The sequence below is a fragment of the Nipponia nippon genome, unplaced genomic scaffold, assembly GCF_047370975.1.
Source record: "Nipponia nippon isolate SJK-2023a ecotype South Korea unplaced genomic scaffold, ASM4737097v1 scaffold_33, whole genome shotgun sequence".
NCBI classification, from domain to species: Eukaryota; Metazoa; Chordata; class Aves; order Pelecaniformes; family Threskiornithidae; genus Nipponia; species Nipponia nippon.
Genome location: NW_028262351.1, coordinates 195,058 through 219,579, shown reverse-complemented (window position 1 = coordinate 219,579; position 24,522 = coordinate 195,058). Strand labels below are relative to the sequence as shown.

The window sequence follows — 24,522 nt, the reverse complement described above, 5'->3', positions numbered from 1 at the left end:
ATGCATTCAGATTCTTTAAATGTTTCTTCCCATCCTAGAATAACTGATTTCTGGAACTTCGAGTAAAAATTTTCCATCGTTACTAGTTTTTCACTCTATTGTTCTATGCTCAAAGTAAAAGTTTCAATTTGCTGTAGATAAATGCAGAATCTCTGATATTAAACATTCACAAAACCTTTAATTAACAGCTAATTAATTCACTTTCTGTATTCAAAATTAATGCTAGGAACACATACAATGAAGTTAATCTAAAAATGTAAAGTTCTTTTATATAAAGCAAGAGTTATTTTATTTATTTCTTATAGAAGGGCTGAAAGTTAGCATGTTTACTCCTGTGAAAGCACACATGCTTCTTTTGTCCATACAAAAATGAAGTAATGTCTGGTATGTTTACTTTTACTGTTTTTTATGTTTTCAGGAAACACTAAGAGAAGTAGTAGAATAACTTGAAAACTGTTTTACAGGAAAAGAATGTTTACATTACTCTGAATCATTCCAGGTAAAAAGTGGCTTTTAGGCCCTTTTATAGTCCACATTTCTGAAGGCAGGGGAAAAGCTGTTAGTGATAGCAATGCTTCAGGATCCTTTATTAAAAAAATTTAAAGTTACATAGAAAATGTAGCAGTTTCCTAAAAATTAGACTGACTGGTAAGGCCTTAGGACCAGAGAAATGTAAGACTGGTTTCACTAGAGGAGAAAATGCCAGAAGGAGCAACAAGGAATATGAGCAAGGAGTATTTAGTGAGGCATAGTTTGATTAAAGATAGTCACAGCATGGATTCAGAAAAGCAAAAGTTTGTGTACTAAAACTCACATAATCTTTTTAACAGCTAATACAAAGAGTTGGCAGAGGAAAAGCTGAGGATATGATTTACCAACACTTCAAGAAAGCTTTAAATGCAGTACAACACACAAAAGACTAATCTACAAGGTTAGCAAATCTGACATCAAGAAATAAGCTGAGTGCAAAACTGATTCAGGATAGAAACCAAATGGTCCTGAAGAGTAAAAACACTTGAGAATAGATGACTGAGGGTTACAAGCGGGCTTCCACAATGGTGAGGGCTGAATTTTATTTGCTTACTGATCCAGAAAAAAAGGAATATTCAGCAAGGTAACAGAAAGTACACATGACAGAAAACCAAATGGAAGGATGAATGAATATTTCCTCTAGTTCAAAATAATGCTACCTGAGCCATTATTGCCATAGACAACCACCACTGATCCTTATCTAAAGTATCAGGATACAAATTCTGTATTTCTTTTCCTCATAAAAATGTAAGCCCCAAATAGGATCATCCCTTGTTGTCCAAGGAACAAGCATCACACGTCCTTGTTTATAAGGAAGCAAGAATTATGCATGAAATATACAAGTATTCTTGATCAGTCATTATCTTGCTGTTAAACCTTAAATGCTTATACTTTACATACTTGAAATCAAGCCATGGCAAAGTTCCTGTCATGCTTTCAATAATTCATCCCCAAATTATCTTTATGGACTATTGAGTCACTTTACCTTCTCCCAAGAAAGACACCATTCAGGAATTCAGTTGTAGCTCGTATGTATGTGTATACATATATATTTTCCCCTTTTGAAACAAATATGAGATTCCCTAGTTTTGCTCCCTGCACTATTAGATCCTCACATCCTTATGTAAGCTGTTTGATCCTATTATCTAGTTATTGGCTTTTTGTTGGGTGCGTGAAACCTGGTTTTATCCTGGATTAAGAGGAAACAACTTGGTGAGGTGACAAGGGAATGTGAGGCAGTTGATCCCTGGGTGGCAGAGAGTGTGGGAAGATTTGGGTAGATGCCTAGGGCGGTTATCACCTCCTATAGCCTGGGATTTTACAACTGAACAGGCATGTAATCCATTGAATTGGCACACCACTTGATGGAAGGTTTCCTTGCCTACCCAAATGAAACCCAGAAGCTCTTAGCACTGTATAGGGACTCAACTTGTGCCTATTGAGCCTCACTTCAGCCCCATCAGTGGAGCCGAGTTGATACAGTGTTATGGGTTAACCCCCACAGGCAGCTAAGCACCACACAGCTGCTCGCTCACTCCCCCACAATGAGATGGGGGAGAGAACCAAAAGGGTAAAAGTGAGAAAACTCATGGGTTGAGATAAAGACAGTTTAATAGGAAAAGAAAAAGCTGCGCATGCAAGCAAAGCAAACCAAGGAATTCATTCACTACTTCCCATCAGCAGGCAGGCGTTCAGCCATCTCCAGGAAAGCAGGGCTCCATCACGCGTAATGGTTACTTGGGAAGACAACCGCCATCACTCCAAACGTCCCCCCTTCCTCCTTCTTCCCCCAGCCTTTATTGCTGAGCATGATGTCATATGGTATGGAATATCCCTTTGGTCCATTGGGGTCAGCTATCCCAGCTGTGTCCCCTCCCAACTTCTTATGCACCCCCAGCCTACTCTCCAGCAGGGCAGTGTGAGAAGCAGAAAAGGCCTTGCTGCTGTGTAAGCACTGTTCAGAGATAGCTAAAACATCCCTGTGTTATCAACACTGTTTTGGTCACAAATCCAAAACATAGCACCATATGAGCTGCTATGAAGAAAAATAACTCTTTCCCAGAGTTTTTCTTTCTTTTTATTTTGTCTTATCTCAAGTGATATCTGTTGCTTAAAAAAATACTGAAGGAAAGAAGAACTTGGATAACTTTGTGTGCAACATCACCGTATTAGTTTCAAATTTTCACATTAAATCTTGTAATAGCTCCTTAACAGAAAAACCATATAGCTGTCAAAATGCCTATGAAAGGGCAATAAATCACTAGGTAAGGAAGCACTTGAACATTTTTATCTTGATGGATACATACATCTTGTAGTATTTTTAAATACAAACCCCATTAACATTTCAGACTGACGATATAATACTAACTGCAAAAGAAAACTCTAAAAGACACGTTAATTTAATAACAATTTATAAACATCTGTCACTTGATATTTAAAAAACAGGCGTTTTTATGTGTGACATTTTATAGCTCTGGTGTTTTGATTGGTGACTGCAGAGAAAAAAAAGTCTTAGAAATGAAGAACAGTTTAAGTACTTGTGACTAGTATTTTCCTCACTGACATCTTTGACACAAAAGGTTCCACAATATTTATTTTGATAGCTGCTGAGTTAAAGAAAAAACAAACGCCAAACAGCAAATCTTCCTCCCAACAATATAGGGATAAGTAACAACAACAGGGAAAACTGAAGATATGCCTATGCATAGTCTAGTTCTTGCTAAAATTAACAGAATGTCTAGGAGGTTTGGGGTAAACTGAAACAGACTGTGATGTCCTCTAGAGGATCATGTAGAGGATCTGCAGGGTTAGGATAAGTCAGGTAGGTCTTCTGCTTTAGGTGATGCTAACATTAAAAATTTCTTTACTATACAGGAGGATTTGTGTCAGCCATCTTTTTTTTATTACGTTCGCAGCCCAAATATGACTACAGGATAATGAGAGATATTCAGACTTAAAGTCTGTTTCTTCAACTCAATGAAAATAACACAAAGCACATGTTCACAATTTGACTACATTGGAATTGCCAGATCAAACATATAAGAAATTAGCAGTTAGAGAGTTAAACGTCCATGCCTCCTTAAGACCTTCACTGACTGAGCAGATATTTCTTCATTTGATTCTCACAAGATCAGCAATAAAGATACTGCAAAGAGCCATTACATTTCTATGTGCAAAATGATCATTTGGCTTTTCAGTTTGCTACTGCAAACTGAAGTGCCTCTATACAAATGCACACAGCATGAGTAACAAAGAGGAGGAGCTAGTGCAGATAGAAAACTATGATCTAATTGCTATCACTGAAACGTGGTGGGACAAATCACACGACTGGAGTACTGCAATCAATGGCCATAAACTGTTCAGAAGGGACAGGCAAGGAAGGAGGGGGGAGGGGGGGGAGGGGGTTGCTCTCTATGTAAAAAAATGGATTGACCACATAGAGCTGTCTTTGAAAAACAGTGATGAACAGGTCGAGAGCTTATGGGTAAAAATTAGGGGCTAAGCCAACAAAGGAAACCTCGTGGTTGGTGTTTACTACAGGTCCCCTGATCAAGGGGAGCCTGTTGACGAAGGACTCTTACTTCAACTACAGGAAGCATCATGATTGCAGGCCCTGATCCTGCTGGGGGACTTCAGTCACCCTGATATCTGCTGGAAAAGCAGTACAGCAAGCTGTAAGCAGTCCAGGAGACTCTTGGAGTGCATGGAGGATAACTTTTTAATCCAGGTGATGGACAGCCCAACCAGAGGAGAAGCATTCCTAGACCTGTTGCTTACAAATGTGGATGAACTAATTAGAGCTGTCAGGACTAGCAGCAGCCAGGGCTGCAGTGATCGTGCCCTGGTGGAATTCACAGTCTTGAGGGATATGGGCCAGGTGAAGAGTAGAGTCAAGACCCTGAATTTATGAGAGAAAACTTTCAGTTGTTTAAGGAATTAGTGGATGGGGACCCCCCTGGGAAACTGCCCTCAGGGACAAAGGAGCTGAACAGAGCTGGCAGCTCTTTAAGGACATACTTTTTAGAGAGCAAGAGCTCTCAATTCTCATGTATACGAAATCAAGCAAGGAAGGCAGGACACCAGCATGGGCCTCCTGGTCAAACTAAAGTGTAAGAAGGAAATGCACAGGCAGTGGAACCAGGGACATGTATCCTAGGAAAAAATATAGGGATGCTGCCCGGATGTCTAGGGATGGGATAAGGAAAGCTAAGGCACAGTTGGAGCATAATTTGGCAAGGGATGAGAAGAATAATAAGAAGGGCTTCTACCGGTATGTTGGCCAGAAAAGAAAGATTAAAGAAAATGTATTGGGGAGGTACATAAGACAGAAGAACTGGTGACAACAGACACAGAGAAGGCTGAGGTAGTCAACAATTTTTTCCCTTCGTTTTCAAGGGTAATCTCTTCTCCCACATCTCTCAAGGCCCTGGACCTCAAGGCAGGGACTAGGGGAATGAAGTCCCTCCCATTATAGGAGAATCATAGAATCGTCTAGGTTGGAAAAGACCTTCAAGATCATCAAGTCCAACCGTTAACCTACCACTGCCAAGTCCACCACTAAACCCTGTCCCTAAGCACCACATCTACCCATCTTTTAAATACCTACAGGGATGGGGACTCAACCACTTCCCTGGGCAGCCTGTTCCAGTGCCTGACTAACCTTTCAGTGAAGAAATTTTTCCTAATATCCAACCTAAACCTCCCCTGGTGCAGCTTGAGGCCATTTCCTCTCGTCCTATCTCTTGTTACTTGGGAGAAGAGACAGACACCCACCTCGCTACAACCTCCTTTCAGGTAGTTGTAGAGAGCAATAAGGTCTCCCCTCAGCCTCCTCTTCTCCAAACTAAACAACCCCAGCTCCCTCAGCTGCTCCTCATAAGACTTGTTCTCTAGACCCTTCACCAGCTTTGTTGACCTTCTTTGGACACGCTCCAGCACCTCAATGTCCTTCTTGTAGAGAGGGGCCCAAAACAGTATTCGAGGTGCGACCTCACCAGTGCTGAGTAAAAAGGGACAATCACCTCCCTAGTCCTGCTGGCCATGCTATTTCTGATACAAGCCAGGATGCCATTGGCCTTCTTAACCACCTGGACACACTGCTGGCTCATGTTCAGCCAGCTGTCAACCAATACCCCCAGGTCCTTTTCCGCCAGTCAGCTCTCCAGCCACTCTTCCCCAAGCCTGTAGCGTTGCATGGGGTTGTTGTGACCCAAGTGCAGGACCTGGCACTTAGCCTTGTTGAATCTCATGCAGTTGGCCTTGGCCCATTGATCCAGCCTGTCCAGGTCCCTCTGTAGGGCCTTCCTACTTTCAGGCAGATCAACACTTCCACCCACCTTGGTGTCGTCTGCAAACTTACTGAGGGTGCACTCAATCCCCTCATCCAGATCATCAATGAAGATGTTGAACAGGACCGGCCCCAGTACTGAGCCCTGGGGAACACCACTCGTGACCAGCTGCCAACTGGATTTGACTCCATTCACCACCACTCTCTGGGCTCGGCCATCCAGCCAGTTTTTTACCCAGCAAAGAGTACACTCGTCCAGGCCATGAGCAGCCAGTTTCTCCAGGAGAATGCTGTGGGAGACAGTGTCAAAGGCCTTACTGAAGTCCAGGTAGACAACATCCACAGCCTTCCCCTCATCCACTAAGCGGGTCACCTTGTCATAGAAGGAGACCAGGTTAGTGAAGCAGGACCTCCCTTTCATAAACCCATGCTGGCTGGGCCTGATCCCCTGGTTGTCCTGCACTTGCCATGTGATGGCACTCAAGATGATCTGCTCCATGACCTTCCCCGGCACCGAGGTCAGGCTGACAGGCCTGTAGTTTCCCGGATCCTCCTTCCGGCCCTTCTTGTAGATGGGCATCACATTTGCTAACTTCCAGTCATCTGGGACCTCCCCGGTTGACCAGGACTGCTGATAATGATGGAAAGTGGCTTGGTGAGCACCTCCGCCAGCTCCCTCACTACCCTTGGGTGGATCCCATCCGGCCCAAGAAAGACGTGCATGTCTAAGTGGTGTAGCAGGTCACTAACCATTTCCCCTTGGATTATGGGGGCTTCATTCTGCTCCTCGTCCCTGTCTTCTAGCTCAGGGGGCTGGGTATCCAGTGAACAATTGGTCTGACTATTAAAGACTGAGGCAAAGAAGGCATTAAGTACCTCAGCCTTTTCCTCATCCTTTTGTCACTGTTTCCCCCCACATTCAGTAAAGGATGGAGATTCTCCATGGCTCTCCTTTTGTTGCTAATGTATTTGTAGAAACATTTTTTGTTGTCTTTTACAGCAGTAGCCAGTGAAGATGAGGTTCGAGACCACCTGAGGAACCTTAACATATACAAGTCCATGGGACCCAACAAGATGCATCGCAGGGTCCTGAGGGAAATGCCTGATGCAGTTGCCAAGCCACTCTCCATCATATTTAAAAAGTCATGGCAGTCAGGTGAAGTCGCCAGTGACTGGAAAAAAGGGAATATCGCACCCATTTCTAAAAAGGGTAAAAAGGAGGACCCTGGGAATTACCGACCAGTCAGCCTCACCTCCGTGCTGGGACCAATACTATTTAATATCTTCATCAATGACACAGACAGTAGGATTGAGTGCACCCTCAGCGACTTTGTGGATGACACCAAGCTGAGTGGTGCAGTTGGTTCACTTGAAGGAAGAAGGGATGCCATCCAGAGGGACCTTGACAGGCTTGAGGAGTGGGCCCATGCAAATCTCATGAGCATAAATATCAGCACTAAGGATGTCTGTCATCTTAGTTATTTGGACAGCTCTAGTTACTATTGGTGGCAAGCCTTTATCTGCAGAGACACTGTTCCTAGCAGTGCTAATGTGCCACAGAAATCTGGCTGAAATACTATTGTGGTATCAAGAAAATCTTGTGCTAAGGAAAAAATAGTGGATGGGCCAAAGAGTGCTCTTCAAGAGGACTTGGTTACATCTGCCACTTTGTTTTTTTCAGAACTGTCAGGAGTTGTTAAGAGCCCTGGCTTTGTGTTTTAAGGCTCATACCAGTAATAATTGGTGTATATTATTCAGTCCTCCACAAAGCTTCAAGTGGCAGATATTACTCAGGTCAACAGCTTTGACAGAACGCTGGCTTCTGGTCTTGGCAGATGTGACAACCAACTTAAGACTCAAAGTAAAATCTAAATATGTAGGTTCTTGAAGATTGTGCATCTGTACGGTTAAAAACTGATGTTCATAACTTTCCTTCAGAAACATTTTTGCAAGGTAGCTTATGACTAGGCATAAAACATGCTAAAGGCTATAATGCATAAAGATGCTGTCAATGAAGTGTCTTTTATTGTGTTGAACTTCTGAGGAAAGGCAGCTTTTAATGAGAGCTACAAGTTTTCAAGTTAAGAGGGACAAGTACAAATTTTGTATTCTGCACACTGCAACCTAAACGACGACACTGAAAGAACAGGATGAATTAAAAAAAAATTTTGATCTGAAGTTGATTTAGGAATTAATTAAAATAAAGCCTTAAAAATGTACGATGAAATTGACATTTATTATCCCTTCTAGGAATTGGCTATGCCATGCCACTATTGGGTCCTGCTATTGGTTATGTTTTAGGAGACCAGCTACTTTTAATATTTATATTCATATCCAGATCTCAGAAAGGCAAAATAACGCTTAGTCCTTTGCTTTCTGTTTTCCTTTTCTAATAATCCTTATTAAAATCTTCAACTTTTCTCCATGGGAGAAGAAGAAACAGCTTTTCTTTGGAAAATACTGCTGGAAAATACTTGCTACCAAGTTACTTTACAAGGGCTTCTAGAAAGTAAGAATATACTCTCTACAGCGAACAGTCACTCCCTTGTAGTTTTCTTGAAATGCAAATACTTAGTTTTAGCTTTTGGAGATATTAGCTATTTTAAAACGGATAAAGAAAAAATTATGTCTTTTTGACTAGTCATTCCTTTAACCGTTAGATTCTGACTATTGATATCTTGTGCAAAAGGTTTCCCTGAGGTAGGATAGAAAGGATAGGATATTACTATTTACTTGCTGGGGGAGAGTTTGCTAGAAAATCTATCAGTTGAGTAAAATAGTCCAGTAATTGTCCATCATGTAATGTTATGAACTGTAAAAATATCCAAAGCTACAACTTGATTTACATTTGCTTTTTTATATCCTGTGTTTTAGTGACTTCAGATAAATGCAATAGCATTCTGAGCTTCGGTATTGGCTCTCACATAACTCACTGATTATGAAGATTGTCTTTAAAAACAGCTTTCTCAACGATATAGTAGTGCAACAGTATCTTGTAATCAAGGCCAAATAGTGGCGTTCAAATCAGATAGATTGAATTTCATTAATAAAAGGTGAAACCTGTATTTGGTAGAATGCAATATTACTGTAATAGGGTGAATGAGTTGTTGTGGGTTATCCTTGGCTAACAGCCAAATGCCCCCACAGCTGCTCACTCACTCCCCTATCCTGGAGGATGGGGAGAAAATGGAAAGAAGATTCATGGATTAAGATAATGACAGTTTAATAGGGAAAGCAAAAACTGCAAGTGCAAAAAGAGAAATTCAGTCACTACTTCCAGTTGGCAGGCAGATGTCAAGCCATTTCCTGGGAAGCAGGGCCTCAGCATGTGTAATGATTATTTAGGAAGACAAATACCAAAACCATGAATGTCCCCCCCCCCCTCCTCCTTTCCCTGAGCTTTTATTGCTGAGCACAATGTCATATGGTATGGAATAACAGTGACTGCATAAGTGGACAAGGGAAGAGATATGGATGTCATCTATCTGGACTCCTGTAAGGCCTTTGACACGGTCCCCCACAATATCCTCCTCTCTAAATTGGAAGGATATGGATTTGATGGGCAGACTGTTCGGTGGATAGCAAATTGTCTGGATGGTCGCATCCAGAGGGTAGTGGTCAATGGCTCGATGTCCAGATGGAGAACAGTGACAAGCGGTGTCCCTCAGGGGTCCATACTGGGACAAGTGCTGTTCAATATCTTCATCAATGACATAGACAGTGGGATCGAGTGCACCCTCAGCAAGTTTGCAGATGACACCAAGCTGAGTGGTGCAGTTGACACGCCTGAGGGATGGGATGCCATTCAGAGGGACCTGGACAGGCTGGAGAGGTGGGCCTGTGTGAACCTCATGAGGTTCAACAAGGCCAAGTGCAAGGTCCTGCACTTGGGTCGGGGCAATCCCTGGTATCAGTACAGGCTGGGGGATGAAGGGATTGAGACCAGCCCTGCTGAGAAGGACTTGGAGGTACTGATAGATGAAAAGCTGGCCATGAGCCAGCAATGTGCTCTCGCAGCCCAGAAGGCCAACCATATCCTGGGCTGCATCAGAAGAAGCGTGGCCAGCAGGTCGAGGGAGGTGATTCTGCCCCTCTACTCTGCTCTGGTGAGACCCCACCTGGAGTACTGTGTCCAGCTCTGGGGTCCTCAGCACAGGAAGGACATGGGCCTGTTGGAGCAGGTCCAGAGGAGGGCCACAAAAATGATCAGAGGGCTGGAACACCTCTGCTATGAGGAAAGGCTGAGAGAGCTGGGGTTGTTCAGCCTGGAGAAGAGAAGGCTGCAGGGAGACCTTATTGCGGCCTTTCAGTACTTAAAGGGGGCTTATAAGAAAGATGGGGACAGACTTTTTAGCAGGGCCAGTAGCGATAGGAGAAGGGGTAATGGTTTTAAACTAAAAGAGAGTAGATTCAGACTAGAGATAAGGAAGAAATTTTTCATGATGAGGGTGGTGAAACACTGGAACGGGTTGCCCAGAGAGGTGGTAGATGCCCCATCCTTGGAAACATTCAAGGCCAGGCTGGATGGGGCTCTGAGCAACCTGATCTAGTTGTAGATGTCCCTGCCACTTGCAGGGGGGATGGACTAGATGACCTTTAAAGGTCCCTTCCATCCCAAAGCATTCTATGATTCTATGATTCTATGAATATCCCTTTGGTCATTTGGGGTCAGCTGTCCCAGTTGTGTCCCCTCTCAACCTCTTGCCCACCCCCAGCCTACTCGCTGAGGGGGTGAGCAGAGTGAGAAACAGAAAAAGCCTTGACACTCTGTAAGCACTATTCAGCAATATCTAAACCATTGGTGTGTTATCAACCCATGTTGGCTTGAGTCATGTTGGACAGCATTTCTTGCATGCTTTTTTGCAATTTGGCTTCTGATAATACCTTTTTTCACACTTTCCAAAGCACCTGTCAGATAATTTTTTAACAATAATGGACTACTTGTGGGTAATGGAGTGCTGCACTGAGATTGATTCATCTTCGGTTCTGTTTCTCAGTTGACTGTCTGACAAAAAACCTGATAATAAGTACCTTGTTTCCAATATGTCACCTTTAAAACAATGCACAAATGGGGCAGAGGGAGAATATTGAAAGTCTAGATGAAAGAATGATGTTGGGTAGGACTGGAAACAAGTAGAGCATGGAAACTGATGGTCAAAGTTTTTGAAAGATGCTTGCACCTAAGCTCCTAGGGCTGTATTTAAAGCTGCTAAGTTACCCACCAAGAATCATAAGGACCTAAGAATTCCCATGACTTAACTCTTGCACTGTTGTCTTTGACTTACTCTATTGCCTTGTCTTTATGGGTGGAATAATAAAGCATGAATCAAAGTATGCCAGAGCAGTCTTCTAAAAAGAATACTTTTAATACATTTTCTGCCTGTTTTTCAGGCAGATAGTATCTAGGAGTGCCTCAGAAAGGCATTTAAAGGAACCTATTATGATTATCTGAAAGGAGAATTTCCACAAAAAAAAGAGGGACTGAGAGTTTACTTAAGTATACTCAGCAAAAAATACCAGAATACAGAAGAAATAGTTTAGTGTGCACAGGTTCTTATGAATTCGAACTTTTTGTTCCAATGTCACTTTTCTAGAGAAGCTTAGCAGATGAGGCCATAAAATGATCTTTAAAAGCTTTATAGGTTGGGCATTTTGTCACAGCAAAGTAAAGCATCCCGTAGACTTGTGGGAACCAATGGAACTACAGAAATAGTTATTGCATTTCTATTCCTTCAAGTTTTCAAGGTAATACTGGGCAAATGAATTTGGCAAAAAAAATTCTTTGAAGTTTTTAATAGATTACAGTAAACCATATATGTTAGTCATGCTTATAGTCTTAGTAATGCAACTCATTAAAATTAGCACAGTATACATAGAACTATTAGGAACAATATACTCTGTTCATTAACAGATGAGCTCAGAAGTGATTCTGTATTCATATGATTCTGGTACCGAACTTGGAAGTTGGTACTGAACTTGGAAGCTCCACCTCCAGGCTATTTTTCATCTTTTATTAAGAGAATGCTTGCCATGAAAGATTTCTTCAGAATCTCCAGGAAAAAAAGAGAATCTGCATCAATTTCCAAGTCAATTATCAGAGCACTATCATAATTTATTTTTTTAGACCCATTTGTTCAATAGCATAAGCATGCGATTCCTGCTTGGCTATTCTCCCACAAGCTTATCAATTTAAGTTACTTGTACATATTTTAGTTGCCTATTCCTTCATGGAAAGCAATTTCAGAAATTATTTTTCTGATGCGTGTCACATGTCCAACCAACTATGATCCAACAATTAACAGTGAATTAGATTAAACTTTTTTCATAATGGATGCTGGATGGAGAGAATTGTTTTAGGACTGGTTAATTCCAAATTGCTAGTGATAAGAGGTCTTCAACACTGTAACAGTTACAACTACATAACTGCTGAATTTATGCAAAGCTCTTAAATACAAGTTGCACTTAAGGTAGGATGAAAAGCAATTCAGCTGTACCTTTTGCCAGCTGCTCAGCATCATAGCACCTGGTACAGAAATAAGGATAGTTTCACATACTCTATTTCCTATACAACCTCTTTGATATTCAGTTGTTATATACAGATTCTCTTGCTCAATAAGTAACTACAAACTTTCCAAGGCCAATGTTTGCATCTTAATTTTCAGAGTTCTAAAGGAAAGTGTCCACAATATCCTTACATCTAGCATTTTTTCGTATCCTAAAGCAGTGCCATATTTTAAGAGTCAAATGTCAACACTGGCCTTTAAATACACTGCCAGTTGATACAGGAAGTTGAGAAGATGAAAATGAGAATATAAGTGGTAACTTAGGCTTTAAGGATTTTTTCCAGTCACCAGTGTATGAAATTAATTTTATTCATTTTGCATGCCTTCTGGAAGAATAAAGACAAAAGAAAGGTTAAGACATCAAGGCCTTAAAAATTTCTACTCTGTCTCTAAACTTTTACTTGATCTTCTTGGGATCACTGAAGAAAACCTTCTTTTACCACCTTAAAATTTAGGCAAGACAGGGAACACATGTAAGATGATTTTGTCATACATGCACACAGCAGTTTTTACTAGGCAGCATACTGCATAACTTGGCTATAAAGACATAATCAACATACAGCATATCATAAAGCATTCAGGCACATGCTGTGACAAGTTTAAGTTGAATATATTTTCTTAGAATGCAACTGTAACTGTTAAAAAGAATTGGCAACTTGACATCCAATCACTATTGCCTTCAAGCCCTCTGAATTTCTGGCCCATCAACCTAAGGTCATCCATTTTAATGTTCTTGCATTTACATAAATGAGACACCTGAAAAATATCTGAGCATTGTTTTTCATGTCACTCTTCACATTAGGTGGGAAAATTTTGTAATATTTTCCCACTTATTTATGCCAAAGATACTCTTAAAGGGCCTAGTAAAATTAATAGCCTTCCTATTCTATGAGATTTGTGCACTTAATTGCCTCCATGAGTAAGATTTGATTTTCTTGCTTTTTTTCTATTGATATAGATAGATATCAATAGATGTTCACTTCAAGACAGTCATATCAAGTGAAGAAACCATAGGCATAGCTGTTGAATAGATGTTTAACATTTTTTCCTAGACGTATTCCCAACTTGCATTTGCTTCAGAAGCAAAACTTATTTCCCTGGCCCACCCCTATCCATCATCTGTATTTTCATGGTGCACTTCATGCTATTTCATCTGTAGAATAAAGTGCAAAGATATGCTTCCCCATTCTATTTAGGTACAAATGCCTTTCTACACATTGGAGTATAGCTTATAGATTCTGCTTCAGTACAAGTATTACTGTGATCTAACCCTTTGCAATCACTTTGGAATCAGTTTAAGTTGTGGTATACCTCAGTGTTCTCTCATGAAATTGTTGGAGATGATTGCATATTCCTTCCCTGGAACAAACTGTCCAGATTTTCAGATGGGTAAAAACAGTTGAGTTTTCATACATCAAGGTGAACCATTATTAGATTTTTAGAGGGTTTGTATTCTATCAAGTAGCTTATGAATTTTAAACATTAACACCAAGCCCAAGAGTGCATTAAAATATATTTACCCATTATATGTTTCAGAGACATCTGCGATTGGTTCATTCCCACAGTTAAAAAATAAAACCTGTGTTTAATAGTAATGCCACTGAACAAGTGCCTATCATGAACTTGATTACGCTTTTACAATCCATTTTGCACTTGGAAACCAAGAAACCGCTAATGATTTAGTCTAGTGCTGCTGCTGGAATTAATACAATTCCTAGAGGAAAACAAGATACCAGCAATTACTCAAAAAATGCAAGATATAATTAGTGAAGCAATTTAGAGTGAAATTTCATGTTAAGAAAAAAGTTACCTGCATCTTAAGATGCAGTCCCTGTGATGTCATTTTCAAACCATCCTACCAGAATCTATCAGCATGAGTTAATTTAATAATTTCACTGAAAGAAATTTCCTCTACCCTTACGCTATCTTTAGCCTCTTCAAAGGTTCAACTTAACAGCCTAATTTATAGTTGTCCAAAACCAAAGTACAATGCAGCAAAGCTAGATTGCTTAAGAGAGTGCTACATACTGGGCAGGAATCTTTGAACACCAGTAGGCTGCTTTATGAAGATAGAAAAAGCTATCTCATTGCATTCTGATATTTTTCACATGCCTATCTGGTGTCCTTTGTTATACATTTATGCTGTTAACATTCTATAACAGAACACAAAAACACAGCACATCACACAAAACACAATGAACCATCTACAGAAAAAAAAAAAAAACAACTCAAGTTCCTAACAGTTAGGTGGGTCAGTTTTACTGTCATTGATGTAGTCCATAATGATTTATCCTATTTGCACTATTAAGGCTCTAGATGGATAAATGAGTATTTTTCTATGACTCATCTACAATACAATCGAGAAGTGATCAGTGTAACTTGCACTGACCTGAGAATGTTAGTTTTAGGGACAGTTGTTCAGGTACAATGGCAGAACTGGTGGAGTAACAGGCCACAGAAACTCATAGTCAAAGGTAGTTTAAAGAGTTAACATTGTCATTGAAAACACTCAGACTAGCTAGTTCAACATTAATTCAGGTGCAGCTAAACAGCTTTCAAAGAATCATAGAAGAGTTGAGGTTGGAAGTGACCTCTGGAGGTCATTTTGTCCAACCTCCCTGCTCAAGCAGGGCCACCTAGAGACAATTGCCCAGGAACATGTCCATGTGGGTTTTGAGTATCTCCAAGGAGGGAGACTCCACAACCTCTGTGGACAACCTGTCCCAGTGCTCAGTCACCCTCACAGTAAAAAAAGTGTATCCTGATGTTCAGAGGGAACCTCCTGCGTTTTGGTTTGTGCCCATTGCTTCTTGTCCTGTCACTGGGCACCACTGAAAAGAGCCTGGCTCCATCTTCTTTGCACCTTCCCATCAGTTATTTGTACACATTGATGAGATCCCCCCCAAGCCTTTTCTTCTCTAGGCTAAACAGTTCCAGATCTCTCAGCCTTTCCTCATATCAGAGATGCTCCAGTCCTTTCATCATATTTGTGGCCCTGCACTGGACTCCCTCCAGTATGTCCATGTCTCTCTTGTACTGAGGAGCCCAGAACTGGACACAGGACTCCAGGTGTGGCCTCACCAGTGCTGAGTAGAGGGGAAGGATCACCTCCCTCAATCTGCTGGCTATACTTTGCCTAATGCAGCCCAGGATACCATTAGCCTTCTTTGCTGCAAGGGCACATTGCTGGCTCGTGTTCAACCTGGTGCCCACCAGGACCCCCAGGGCCTTTTCTGCCAAGCTGCTTTCCAGCTGGGTGGCTCCCAGCATGTACTGGTGCCTGGGGTAACGTCCCTTCCCAGGTGCAGGACTTTGCACTTCTCCTTGTTGAACTTCATGAGGTTCCTGTCAGCCCATTTCTCCAGCCTGTCGAGGTCCCTCTGGATGGCAACATGACCTTCTGGTGTATCAGCCACTCCTCCCAGTTTTGTGTCATCAGGAAACTTGCTGAGGGTACACTCTGTCCCATCATCCAGATCATTAATGAAGATGTTAAACAGGATTGGACCCAGTATTGACCCCCTGGGGTACACCACTAGTTACTGGCCTCCAAGTAGTTCGTGCCACTGATTACCACCCTCTGGGTGTGGACGTTCAGCCAGTTTCCAATCCACCTCAATGTGATGAGTGACCTGAAAGTGACCCTATTCTGGTCTACAGTCAGCATGTGAGCCCTCTCTATCAAGTGATCTGGAAGAAGAACTGTTTCAACTAGGGCCCTGAACAGCAACAAGCCTTTGAACAGATCAAACAGGCAATAGTTCATGAGGTAGCCCTTGGGCCAGTCTGGACAGGACAAGATGTGAGAAACAATCTACACTGCAGCCAAGGAGCATGGCCCTACCTTGAGCCTCTGGCAGAAAGCACCTGGACAGACTTAAGGTTAACCTCTAGGGTTTTGGAGCCAGGGATATAGAGCATCTGAGGTCTGCTACACCCCGACTGAAAAGGAGATACTAGCAGCACATGAGAGGGTTCGAGCTGCTTCAGAAGTAGTCAGTACAGAAGCACAGCTCCTCTTAGCACCACAGTTGCAGGTGCTGCAATTGATTTTCAATGGAAGGGTCGCCTCTACACATCATGCAGCCAGTGCTACATGGAGTAAGCAGGTAGCATTGATCATGCAACAGGCTTGAATGGGGAACCCCAACCACCCAGGAGTCCTGGAAGAGATCATGGACTGGCCAGAAGGCAGAGATTTCGGAGCATCACCCAAGGAGGTGACTCATGACAAAGAGGCCCTGCTGTATAATAAATTACCAGAAAATGAGTAGCCACAATCTATTTTTACTGATGGGCCCTGTCATATTGTGGGAAACCATCGGAACTGGAAAGCTTCTGTATAGAATCTCACACAACAAGTGTTCTGGTTTAACCCCAGCCAGCAACTATGAACCACACAGCCGCTCACTCACTCCCCCCCAGTGGGGTGGGGGAGAGAATTGGAAGGGTGAAAGTGTCCTGGTTTCGGCTGGGATGGAGTTGGTTTTCTTCTTAGTAGCTGGTAGAGTGCTGTGTTTTGGATTTAGGATGAGAATGGTGTTGATAACGCACTGATGTTTTGGTTCTTGCTGAGCAGAGTTTGCACTGGTCAAGGACTTTTCAGCTTCCCATGCTCTGCCAGGTGCACAAGAAGCTGGGAGGGGACACAGCCAGGACAGCTGACCCAAACTGGCCAAAGGGATATTCCATACCACATGACATCATGCTCAGTATATAAGCTGGGGGAAGAAGAAGGAAGGGGGGGGTGAGCGAGCGGCTGTGTGGTGCTTGGTTGCTGGCTGGGGTTAAACCACGACAGAAAGTCAGACAACTCCTGGGTTGAGATAAGAACAGTTTAATAATTGAAGTAAAATAAAATAGAATGATAGTAGTAGTAGTAGTAGTAGTAATAATAATAATAATAATAATAATAATAATAATAATAATAATATACAATAATAATGTACAAAGCAAGTGATACACGACACAATTGCTCACCACCCCCTGACTGATGCCCAGCCTGTTCCCGAGCAGCAATCCCTTCCCCCCCGGCCAACTCGCCCCAGTTATATACTGAGCATGACGTCATACGGTGTGGAATAGCCCTGTGGCCAATCTGGGTCAGCCCCCCTGGCTGTGCCCCCTCCCAGCTTCTTGTACGCCACGCAGAGCATGGGAAGCTGAAAAGTCCTTGACTAGTGTAAGCACTACTTAGCAACAACTAAAACATCAGTGTGTTATATCAACATTATTCTCATACTAAATCCAAAACACAGCACTATACCAGCTACTAAGAAGAAAATTAACTCTATCCCAGCTGAAACCAGGACAGTATCCACCCCTTATTCCATACCATATACGTCATGCCCAGGTCTTACAAATACATTCCAATTAATCACTACCACTTTTCCAGTCTTTTGATATATTTTATATATATATATATATACACACACATATAGTTATAATTTCCCTAGTCTATAGGCTATCCCTCTAAAATGTTTGTTGAGTTCATTTAGTTCATGACTTTCGGCTCCATCTGTCATAACAGTCTTTCAGGGCAGGAGAGATGGTGTGTGGTGTTGGATTGTTGTATGCTGAAGTCAGTTCTGGTTCCATCACCACTGCACTTTGTTCAGTTTCCTCAAAGTTTGTTCTTCATTAATTTGGGTGATTCTTACTGTATACCGTTGATATGGCACATAGTGATCATTGAAGTGATGACATCTAGTATTATATAGCAACTAACATTATACAATTCAGTTCATTGGCTATTTTCACCCAAAATCAAATCTCCTTGAGGTACGCATCGGAATTCCCCATCCTCCTGCATCACCCGCCAAGTGCATCCAGGTCCTTGAGCAAAAGCAATCCCACGAATGGGTTTACCTCTGCCTGAAGCAGGAGTAACCCAGACTGTCTTCCCCGTCATATTTTTTAGGTGCACTACAGGGACTTTATCCCCCTCTGCAGTACGTAAAAGTCTTGACTGGGCAGGGCCAGCTCGATTGGCAGATCCCCTAGTGTTGACTAACCAAGTGGCCTTTGCTAAATGTGTATCCCAGTGTTTGAATGACCCACCACCCATTGCTTTTAGTGTAGTCTTTAACAGTCCATTGTATCGTTCGATTTTCCCGGAGGCTGGTGCATGACAGGGAATGTGATACACCCACTCAATGCCATGCTCTTTGGCCCAGGTGTCTATGAGGTTGTTTCAGAAATGAGTTCCGTTATCTGACTCAGTTCTTTCTGGGGTGCCATGTCGCCACAGGACTTGCCAGGATAGTGTTCCGGGCGGTGGCATGGGGCACGGGATATGTTTCCAGCCATCCGGTGGTTGCTTCCACCATTGTAAGCACGTGGCGCTTGCCTTGGCGGGTTTGTGGAAGTGTGATATAATCAATCTGCCAGGCCTCCCCGTATTTATATTTCAGCCATCGTCCTCCATACCAGAGAGGCTTGAACCGCTTGGCTTGCTTGATTGCAGCATGTTTCGCATTCATGGATAACCTGTGCAATAGTGTCCATGGTCAGATCCACCCCTCGATCACGAGCCCATCTATATGTTGCATCTCTTCCTTGGTGGCCTGAGGTGTCATGGGCCCACCGAGCTAGAAATAATTCACCCTTATGTTGCCAGTCCAGGTCCACTTGAGCCACTTCAATCTTAGCAGCCTGATCCACCTGCTGGTTGTTTTGATGTTCTTCAGTGGCCTGACTCTTGGGTACGTGAGCATCTACATGACGTACTTTTACAACCAGGTTCTCTATCCGGGCAGCAATATCTTGCCACAATGCGGCAGCCCAGATGGGTTTGCCTCTGCGCTGCCAGTTGCTCTGCTTCCATTGCTGTAACCAGCCCCACAGGGCATTTGCCACCATCCATGAGTCGGTATAGAGATAGAGCATTGGCCACTTTTCTCCTTCGGCCATATCTAAAGCCAGCTGGATGGCCTTCACCTCTGCAAACTGACTCGATTCACCTTCTCCTTCAGCAGTTTCTGCCACTTGTCGTACAGGACTCCATACAGCAGCTTTCCACCTCCGATGTTTCCCCACAAGACGACAGGACCCATCAGTGAACAAGGCATATTGCTTCTCATTTTCTGATAGTTTATTATATGGTGGGGCCTCCTCAGCACGCAACACCTCCTCCTCTGGTGATATTCCAAAATCTTTGCCTTCTGGCCAGTCCATGATCACTTCCAAGATTCCTGGGCGACTGGGGTTTCCTATTCGAGCCCGTTGTGTGATCAGTGCAACCCACTTACTCCATGTAGCATCAGTTGCATGATGTGTACAGGGGACCCTCCCTTTGAACATCCAGCCCAACACCGGCAGTCGGGGTGCCAAGAGGAGCTGTGCTTCAGTACCAACCACTTCTGAAGCGGCTTGAACCCCTTCATATGCTGCTAATATCTCTTTTTCAGTTGGAGTATAGCTAGCCTCAGATCCTCTGTATCCCCGACTCCAAAACCCTAGGGGTCGACCTCGAGTCTCCCCTGGTGCTTTCTGCCAGAGGCTCCAGGTAGGGCCATTCTCCCCGGCTGCAGTGTAGAGCACATTTTTTACATCTTGTCCTGCCCGGACTGGCCCAAGGGCTACTGCATGGACTATCTCCTGTTTAATTTGTTCAAAGGCCTGTCATTGCTCAGGGCCCCATTTGAAATCATTCTTCTTCCGGGTCACTTGATAGAGAGGGCTTACGATCAGACTGTAATTTGGAATATGCATTCTCCAAAAACCCACAACGCCCAAGAAAGCCTGTGTTTCCTTTTTGCTGGTTGGTGGAAACATGGCTGTTATTTTGTTGATCACATCCATTGGGATCTGACGACGTCCATCTTGCCATTTTACTCCTAAAAACTGGATCTCCTGTGCAGGTCCCTTGACCTTACTTTGTTTTATGGCAAGCCAGCCTCCAGAAGGATTTTGAATATTTGCTTCCCTTTCTCAAAAACTTCTGCTGCTTTGTTGCCCCACACGATGATGTCATCAATGTATTGCAGGTGTTCTGGAGCCCCACCCTGTTCCAATGTAGTCTGGATCAGTCCATGGCAAATGGTGGGGCTGTGTTTCCACCCCTGGGGCAGTCGATTCCAGGTGTACTGGACCCCCCTCCAAGTGAAAGCAAACTGTGGCCTGCACTCTGCCGCCAAAGGAATTGAGAAAAACGCATTAGCGATGTCAATGGTGGCATACCACTTGGCTGCCTTTGACTCCAGTTCATATTGAAGTTCTAGCATGTCTGGCACAGCAGCGCTCAGTGGCGGCGTGACTTCATTCAGGCCCCGATAGTCTACTGTTAGTCTCCACTCTCCATTAGACTTTCGCACTGGCCATATGGGACTGTTAAAGGGTGAGCGAGTCTTGCTGATCACTCCTTGGCTCTCCAGTTGACGAATCAGCTTATGGATGGGAATCAGGGAGTCTCTGTTGGTGCAGTATTGCCGCCGGTGCACCGTTGTGGTAGCGATTGGCACCTGTTGTTCTTTGGCCCTTAGCAACCCCACAACAGAGGGGTCCTTCGAGAGACCAGGCAGGGTAGACAGCTGTTTAATTTCCTCCGTCTCCAAGGCAGCTATGCCAAAAGCCCACCGGTACCCTTTTGGGTCCTTGAAATACCCTCTCCTGAGGTAATATCTATGCCAAGGATGCATGGAGCCTCTGGGCCAGTCACAATGGGGTGCTTCTGCCACTCCTTCCCGGTTAAGCTCACTTCAGCCTCCAATACAGTCAGCTGCTGGGATCCCCCTGTCACTCCAGAAATACAGATGGGTTCTGCCCCTTCATAGCTTGATAGCATTAGGGTACACTGTGCACCGGTGTCTACTAAAGCCTTATACTCCTGTGGGTCTGATGTGCCAGGCCATCGAATCCACACAGTCCAGTACACCCGGTTGTCCCTTTCCTCCACCTGGCTGGAGGCAGGGCCCCTCTAGTCCCGGTCATAGCATTCGTTACTCACTTCTTGTAAATGCGAATCAAAAACCCCTTTATTGAGATCGGAAGCAAAATCAGCCCTTTTATCCTGTCTAGGGAACTGCTCACTGGAAACTGGAGCAGCAATTTTCCTGGAAGAACCACCTTTTGTAATTGTTTTTCCTTGCAACTCACGTACTCGTGCCTCTAGGGTCGAGGTAGATTTTCCATCCCACTTCCTCATGTCCTCTCCGTGGTCACGCAGATAAAACCACAGGGTGGCCCGTGGTGTGTATTCACTATATCTTCTCTCTTGAAGAGAGGGATGCTTACTCCTGATGGCTGAGATACTGGTCTGTACAGGTGAGGAGTAGGACATGTCCTCTTTGAATCGCTGGAACTCCCGGGATAATTTCTCAGCTAGCACATCAGGCAGTTTCTCCACAGCCACGACGCAGGCCCGTAGGGAGGAAGAGAGACTTTCTTCGTATTGCCGGAGTTGGCCAGCCAATTCATCCACCATTAGTCCCTCTTCATCTTTCCAGGTCATTGTTGCCAAAGAGTTTGCATATGATGACGGTGCGCTCCGCACGAACTTCCGCCACATGGGTCGTGTGCACTGGACTTCATCTGGATCTTTGGATAACTGCTCATTGTTCAAGTCATTATGCATCACCTCCAGCACGGCTAATTCCCTCAGGTACTGGATACCTCTCTCCATGGTGGTCCACTTGCCTGGCTGACATAAAAAATCTTCCTTGAAAGGATACCTTTCCTTCACAGCTGCCAGAAGTCGCCTCCAGAGGCTGAGGACTTTTGCCCCTTTTCCAATCGCTTTGTCAATGCCCCCTTCCCTAGAAATGGATCCCAGCTGCTTGGCTTCCTTACTCTCTAATTCCAGGCTACTAGCCCCGTTATCCCAGCATTGGAGCATCCAGGTGATGATGTGCTCGCCTGGATGACGACTAAAATCTTTTCGCATATCTCGCAGCTCACTCAGGGACAGAGATCGGGTTGTTACCATCTCATTTGTGGGTTCTGCCTCTTCCTCCTCCTGTTCTTGTGATGGCCCTGGTTCATCATCAGCCCTTACTAAACGAGTTGATTTCCTTGTGTATTTTTTCTTCTGTATAGGGGCAACTGATACTGGCACGGGTTGGTTCTCTGGTGTAGCCACAGCACCTGGTACAGGGGCTGGCGTATCGGCAGCGCTCGTCACAGGGGCTGGCGTAGCCGTAGTGTCTGTTGCCGGGGCTGGCATAGCTGCAACGCCAGTTGTTTTGTTGTCAGATCCAGAGACCTTCTCTTCCCCTTGAGGGTTCTGAATAGTGTTTAATACGGCTCGGTAGGCATGGGCCAGGCCCCAGCACATTGCAGTGATTTGTGTCTCCCTAGAATTGTCAGGATGACAGCATACTTTTTCCAAATGTTCTACTAATTTTTCAGGATTCTGCACTTGTTCAGGGGTGAAACTCCAAAACACTGGAGGGGCCCACCGTCCTAGGCATTTGCCCATACTCTCCCACACACCCTGCCACTCATAATTATCCAGCCTTGGAGCAGATCTCTGGATGATATTCTTAAAATGCTTATTAACTCTAGACAAAACCGAAACAATATACCCAAGGAATACCAATAGATGTATCTTAACTACCCAAGGATGTTCAAGATACAAAAAAGTTATTGTAATGAAGGAGGAAACATCATAGAAGAAGGCAGCGAAGGTGCCATTCTGTATTTCCTCCATAAAAAGCCTCTCAGAGGAAGAGGTATAATTGCTAATTGTCTCCATGAGGTGGTACCCAAAGTACAGTAAGGGCTTCAGTACAGAACCCAAATACCAGATAGCACTCAAGGTCAGTGTTTTAATAACAAATCTCCCAGGCAAAACATCACTAATCACTGCAGAGCACAGCAAACTGCAACACCCAACACCAATCTTTAACACATACTGCAAAAACAAGAGCATGGTGCAGATCAGGTAGACTAATACCGAGAGGAGATGAATCAATATTATGACCAGCAAGTGTTAACAGATACAAATTCCTTAATACACTCTGATTAATCTGTTATTATCTCAAACCCTTTGCCCCACGTTGGGCGCCAAAAAGGACTGGTGTGGTTTAACCCCAGCCAGCAACTATGAACCACACAGCCGCTCGCTCACTCCCCCCCAGTGGGGTGGGGGAGAGAATTGGAAGGGTGAAAGTCAGACAACTCCTGGGTTGAGATAAGAACAGTTTAATAATTGAAGTAAAATAAAATAGAATGATAGTAGTAGTAGTAATAATAATAATAATAATAATATAATACAATAATAATGTACAAAGCAAGTAATACACGACACAATTGCTCACCACCCCCTGACTGATGCCCAGCCTGTTCCCGAGCAGCAATCCCTTCCCCCCCGGCCAACTCGCCCCAGTTATATACTGAGCATGACGTCATACGGTGTGGAATAGCCCTGTGGCCAATCTGGGTCAGCCCCCCTGGCTGTGCCCCCTCCCAGCTTCTTGTACGCCACGCAGAGCATGGGAAGCTGAAAAGTCCTTGACTAGTGTAAGCACTACTTAGCAACAACTAAAACATCAGTGTGTTATATCAACATTATTCTCATACTAAATCCAAAACACAGCACTATACCAGCTACTAAGAAGAAAATTAACTCTATCCCAGCTGAAACCAGGACAACAAGTTACAGAAACTCCCAAAGGAAAAGATTAATTGAGCCAGTTTGCAGAAGTGAAAGCCATCCAACTGGCCCTAGATATTGGTGAACAAGAAAGTGGCCAGTACTCTGTCTCTATACTGACTCATGGATGGTGGGTAATGCCCTATAGGGGTGGCTACAGCAACAGAAACAGACTAACTGGCAGCACAAAGGTAAACCCATCTGTGCTGCTGCATTGTGGCAAGACATCACTGCCGTGTAGAGAACCTTGTTGTAAAGGTACATCATGTAGATGCTCACATGCCCAAGAGCTATGTCACCAAAGAACATTGAAACAATGAGGAGGTAGACCTGGCTGCCAGAATTGAAGTGGCTCAGGTGGACCTGGGCTGGGAATGCAAGGGTGACCTATTTGTAGCTCAGAGGGCCCATCAGAATATCTAGGGAGAGATGCAACATATCAATGGGCTCGTGAACGAGCGGTGCACCTGACCATGGAGGCCATCACGCAGGTCACCCATGAAAGTGAAACGTGCACCACAATCAAACGAGCCCTTGACTAAAGTGTC

The 24,522-nt window shown here is 43.8% G+C and overlaps 1 protein-coding gene across 5 annotated transcripts in view; it reads right to left on the bottom strand.

Moving 5' to 3' along the window:
- LOC148054134 (ubiquitin-associated protein 1-like) overlaps positions 1–24,522 on the bottom strand; it is a 111,203-nt gene that overhangs the window by 23,000 nt on the left and 63,681 nt on the right. For 3 of the 5 annotated variants that reach the window (XM_087770679.1, XM_087770680.1, XM_087770681.1), the window contains one exon: positions 17,355–22,673. The exons of the other annotated variants lie outside the window; for them this stretch is intronic. In XM_087770679.1, the coding sequence (XP_087626805.1) occupies positions 21,299–22,654 (1,356 nt within the window). In that variant the 5' untranslated portion in view covers positions 22,655–22,673 and the 3' untranslated portion in view covers positions 17,355–21,298. Of the gene's footprint in view, positions 1–17,354; positions 22,674–24,522 lie in introns of those variants that run through there. 5 annotated transcript variants of the gene reach the window in all.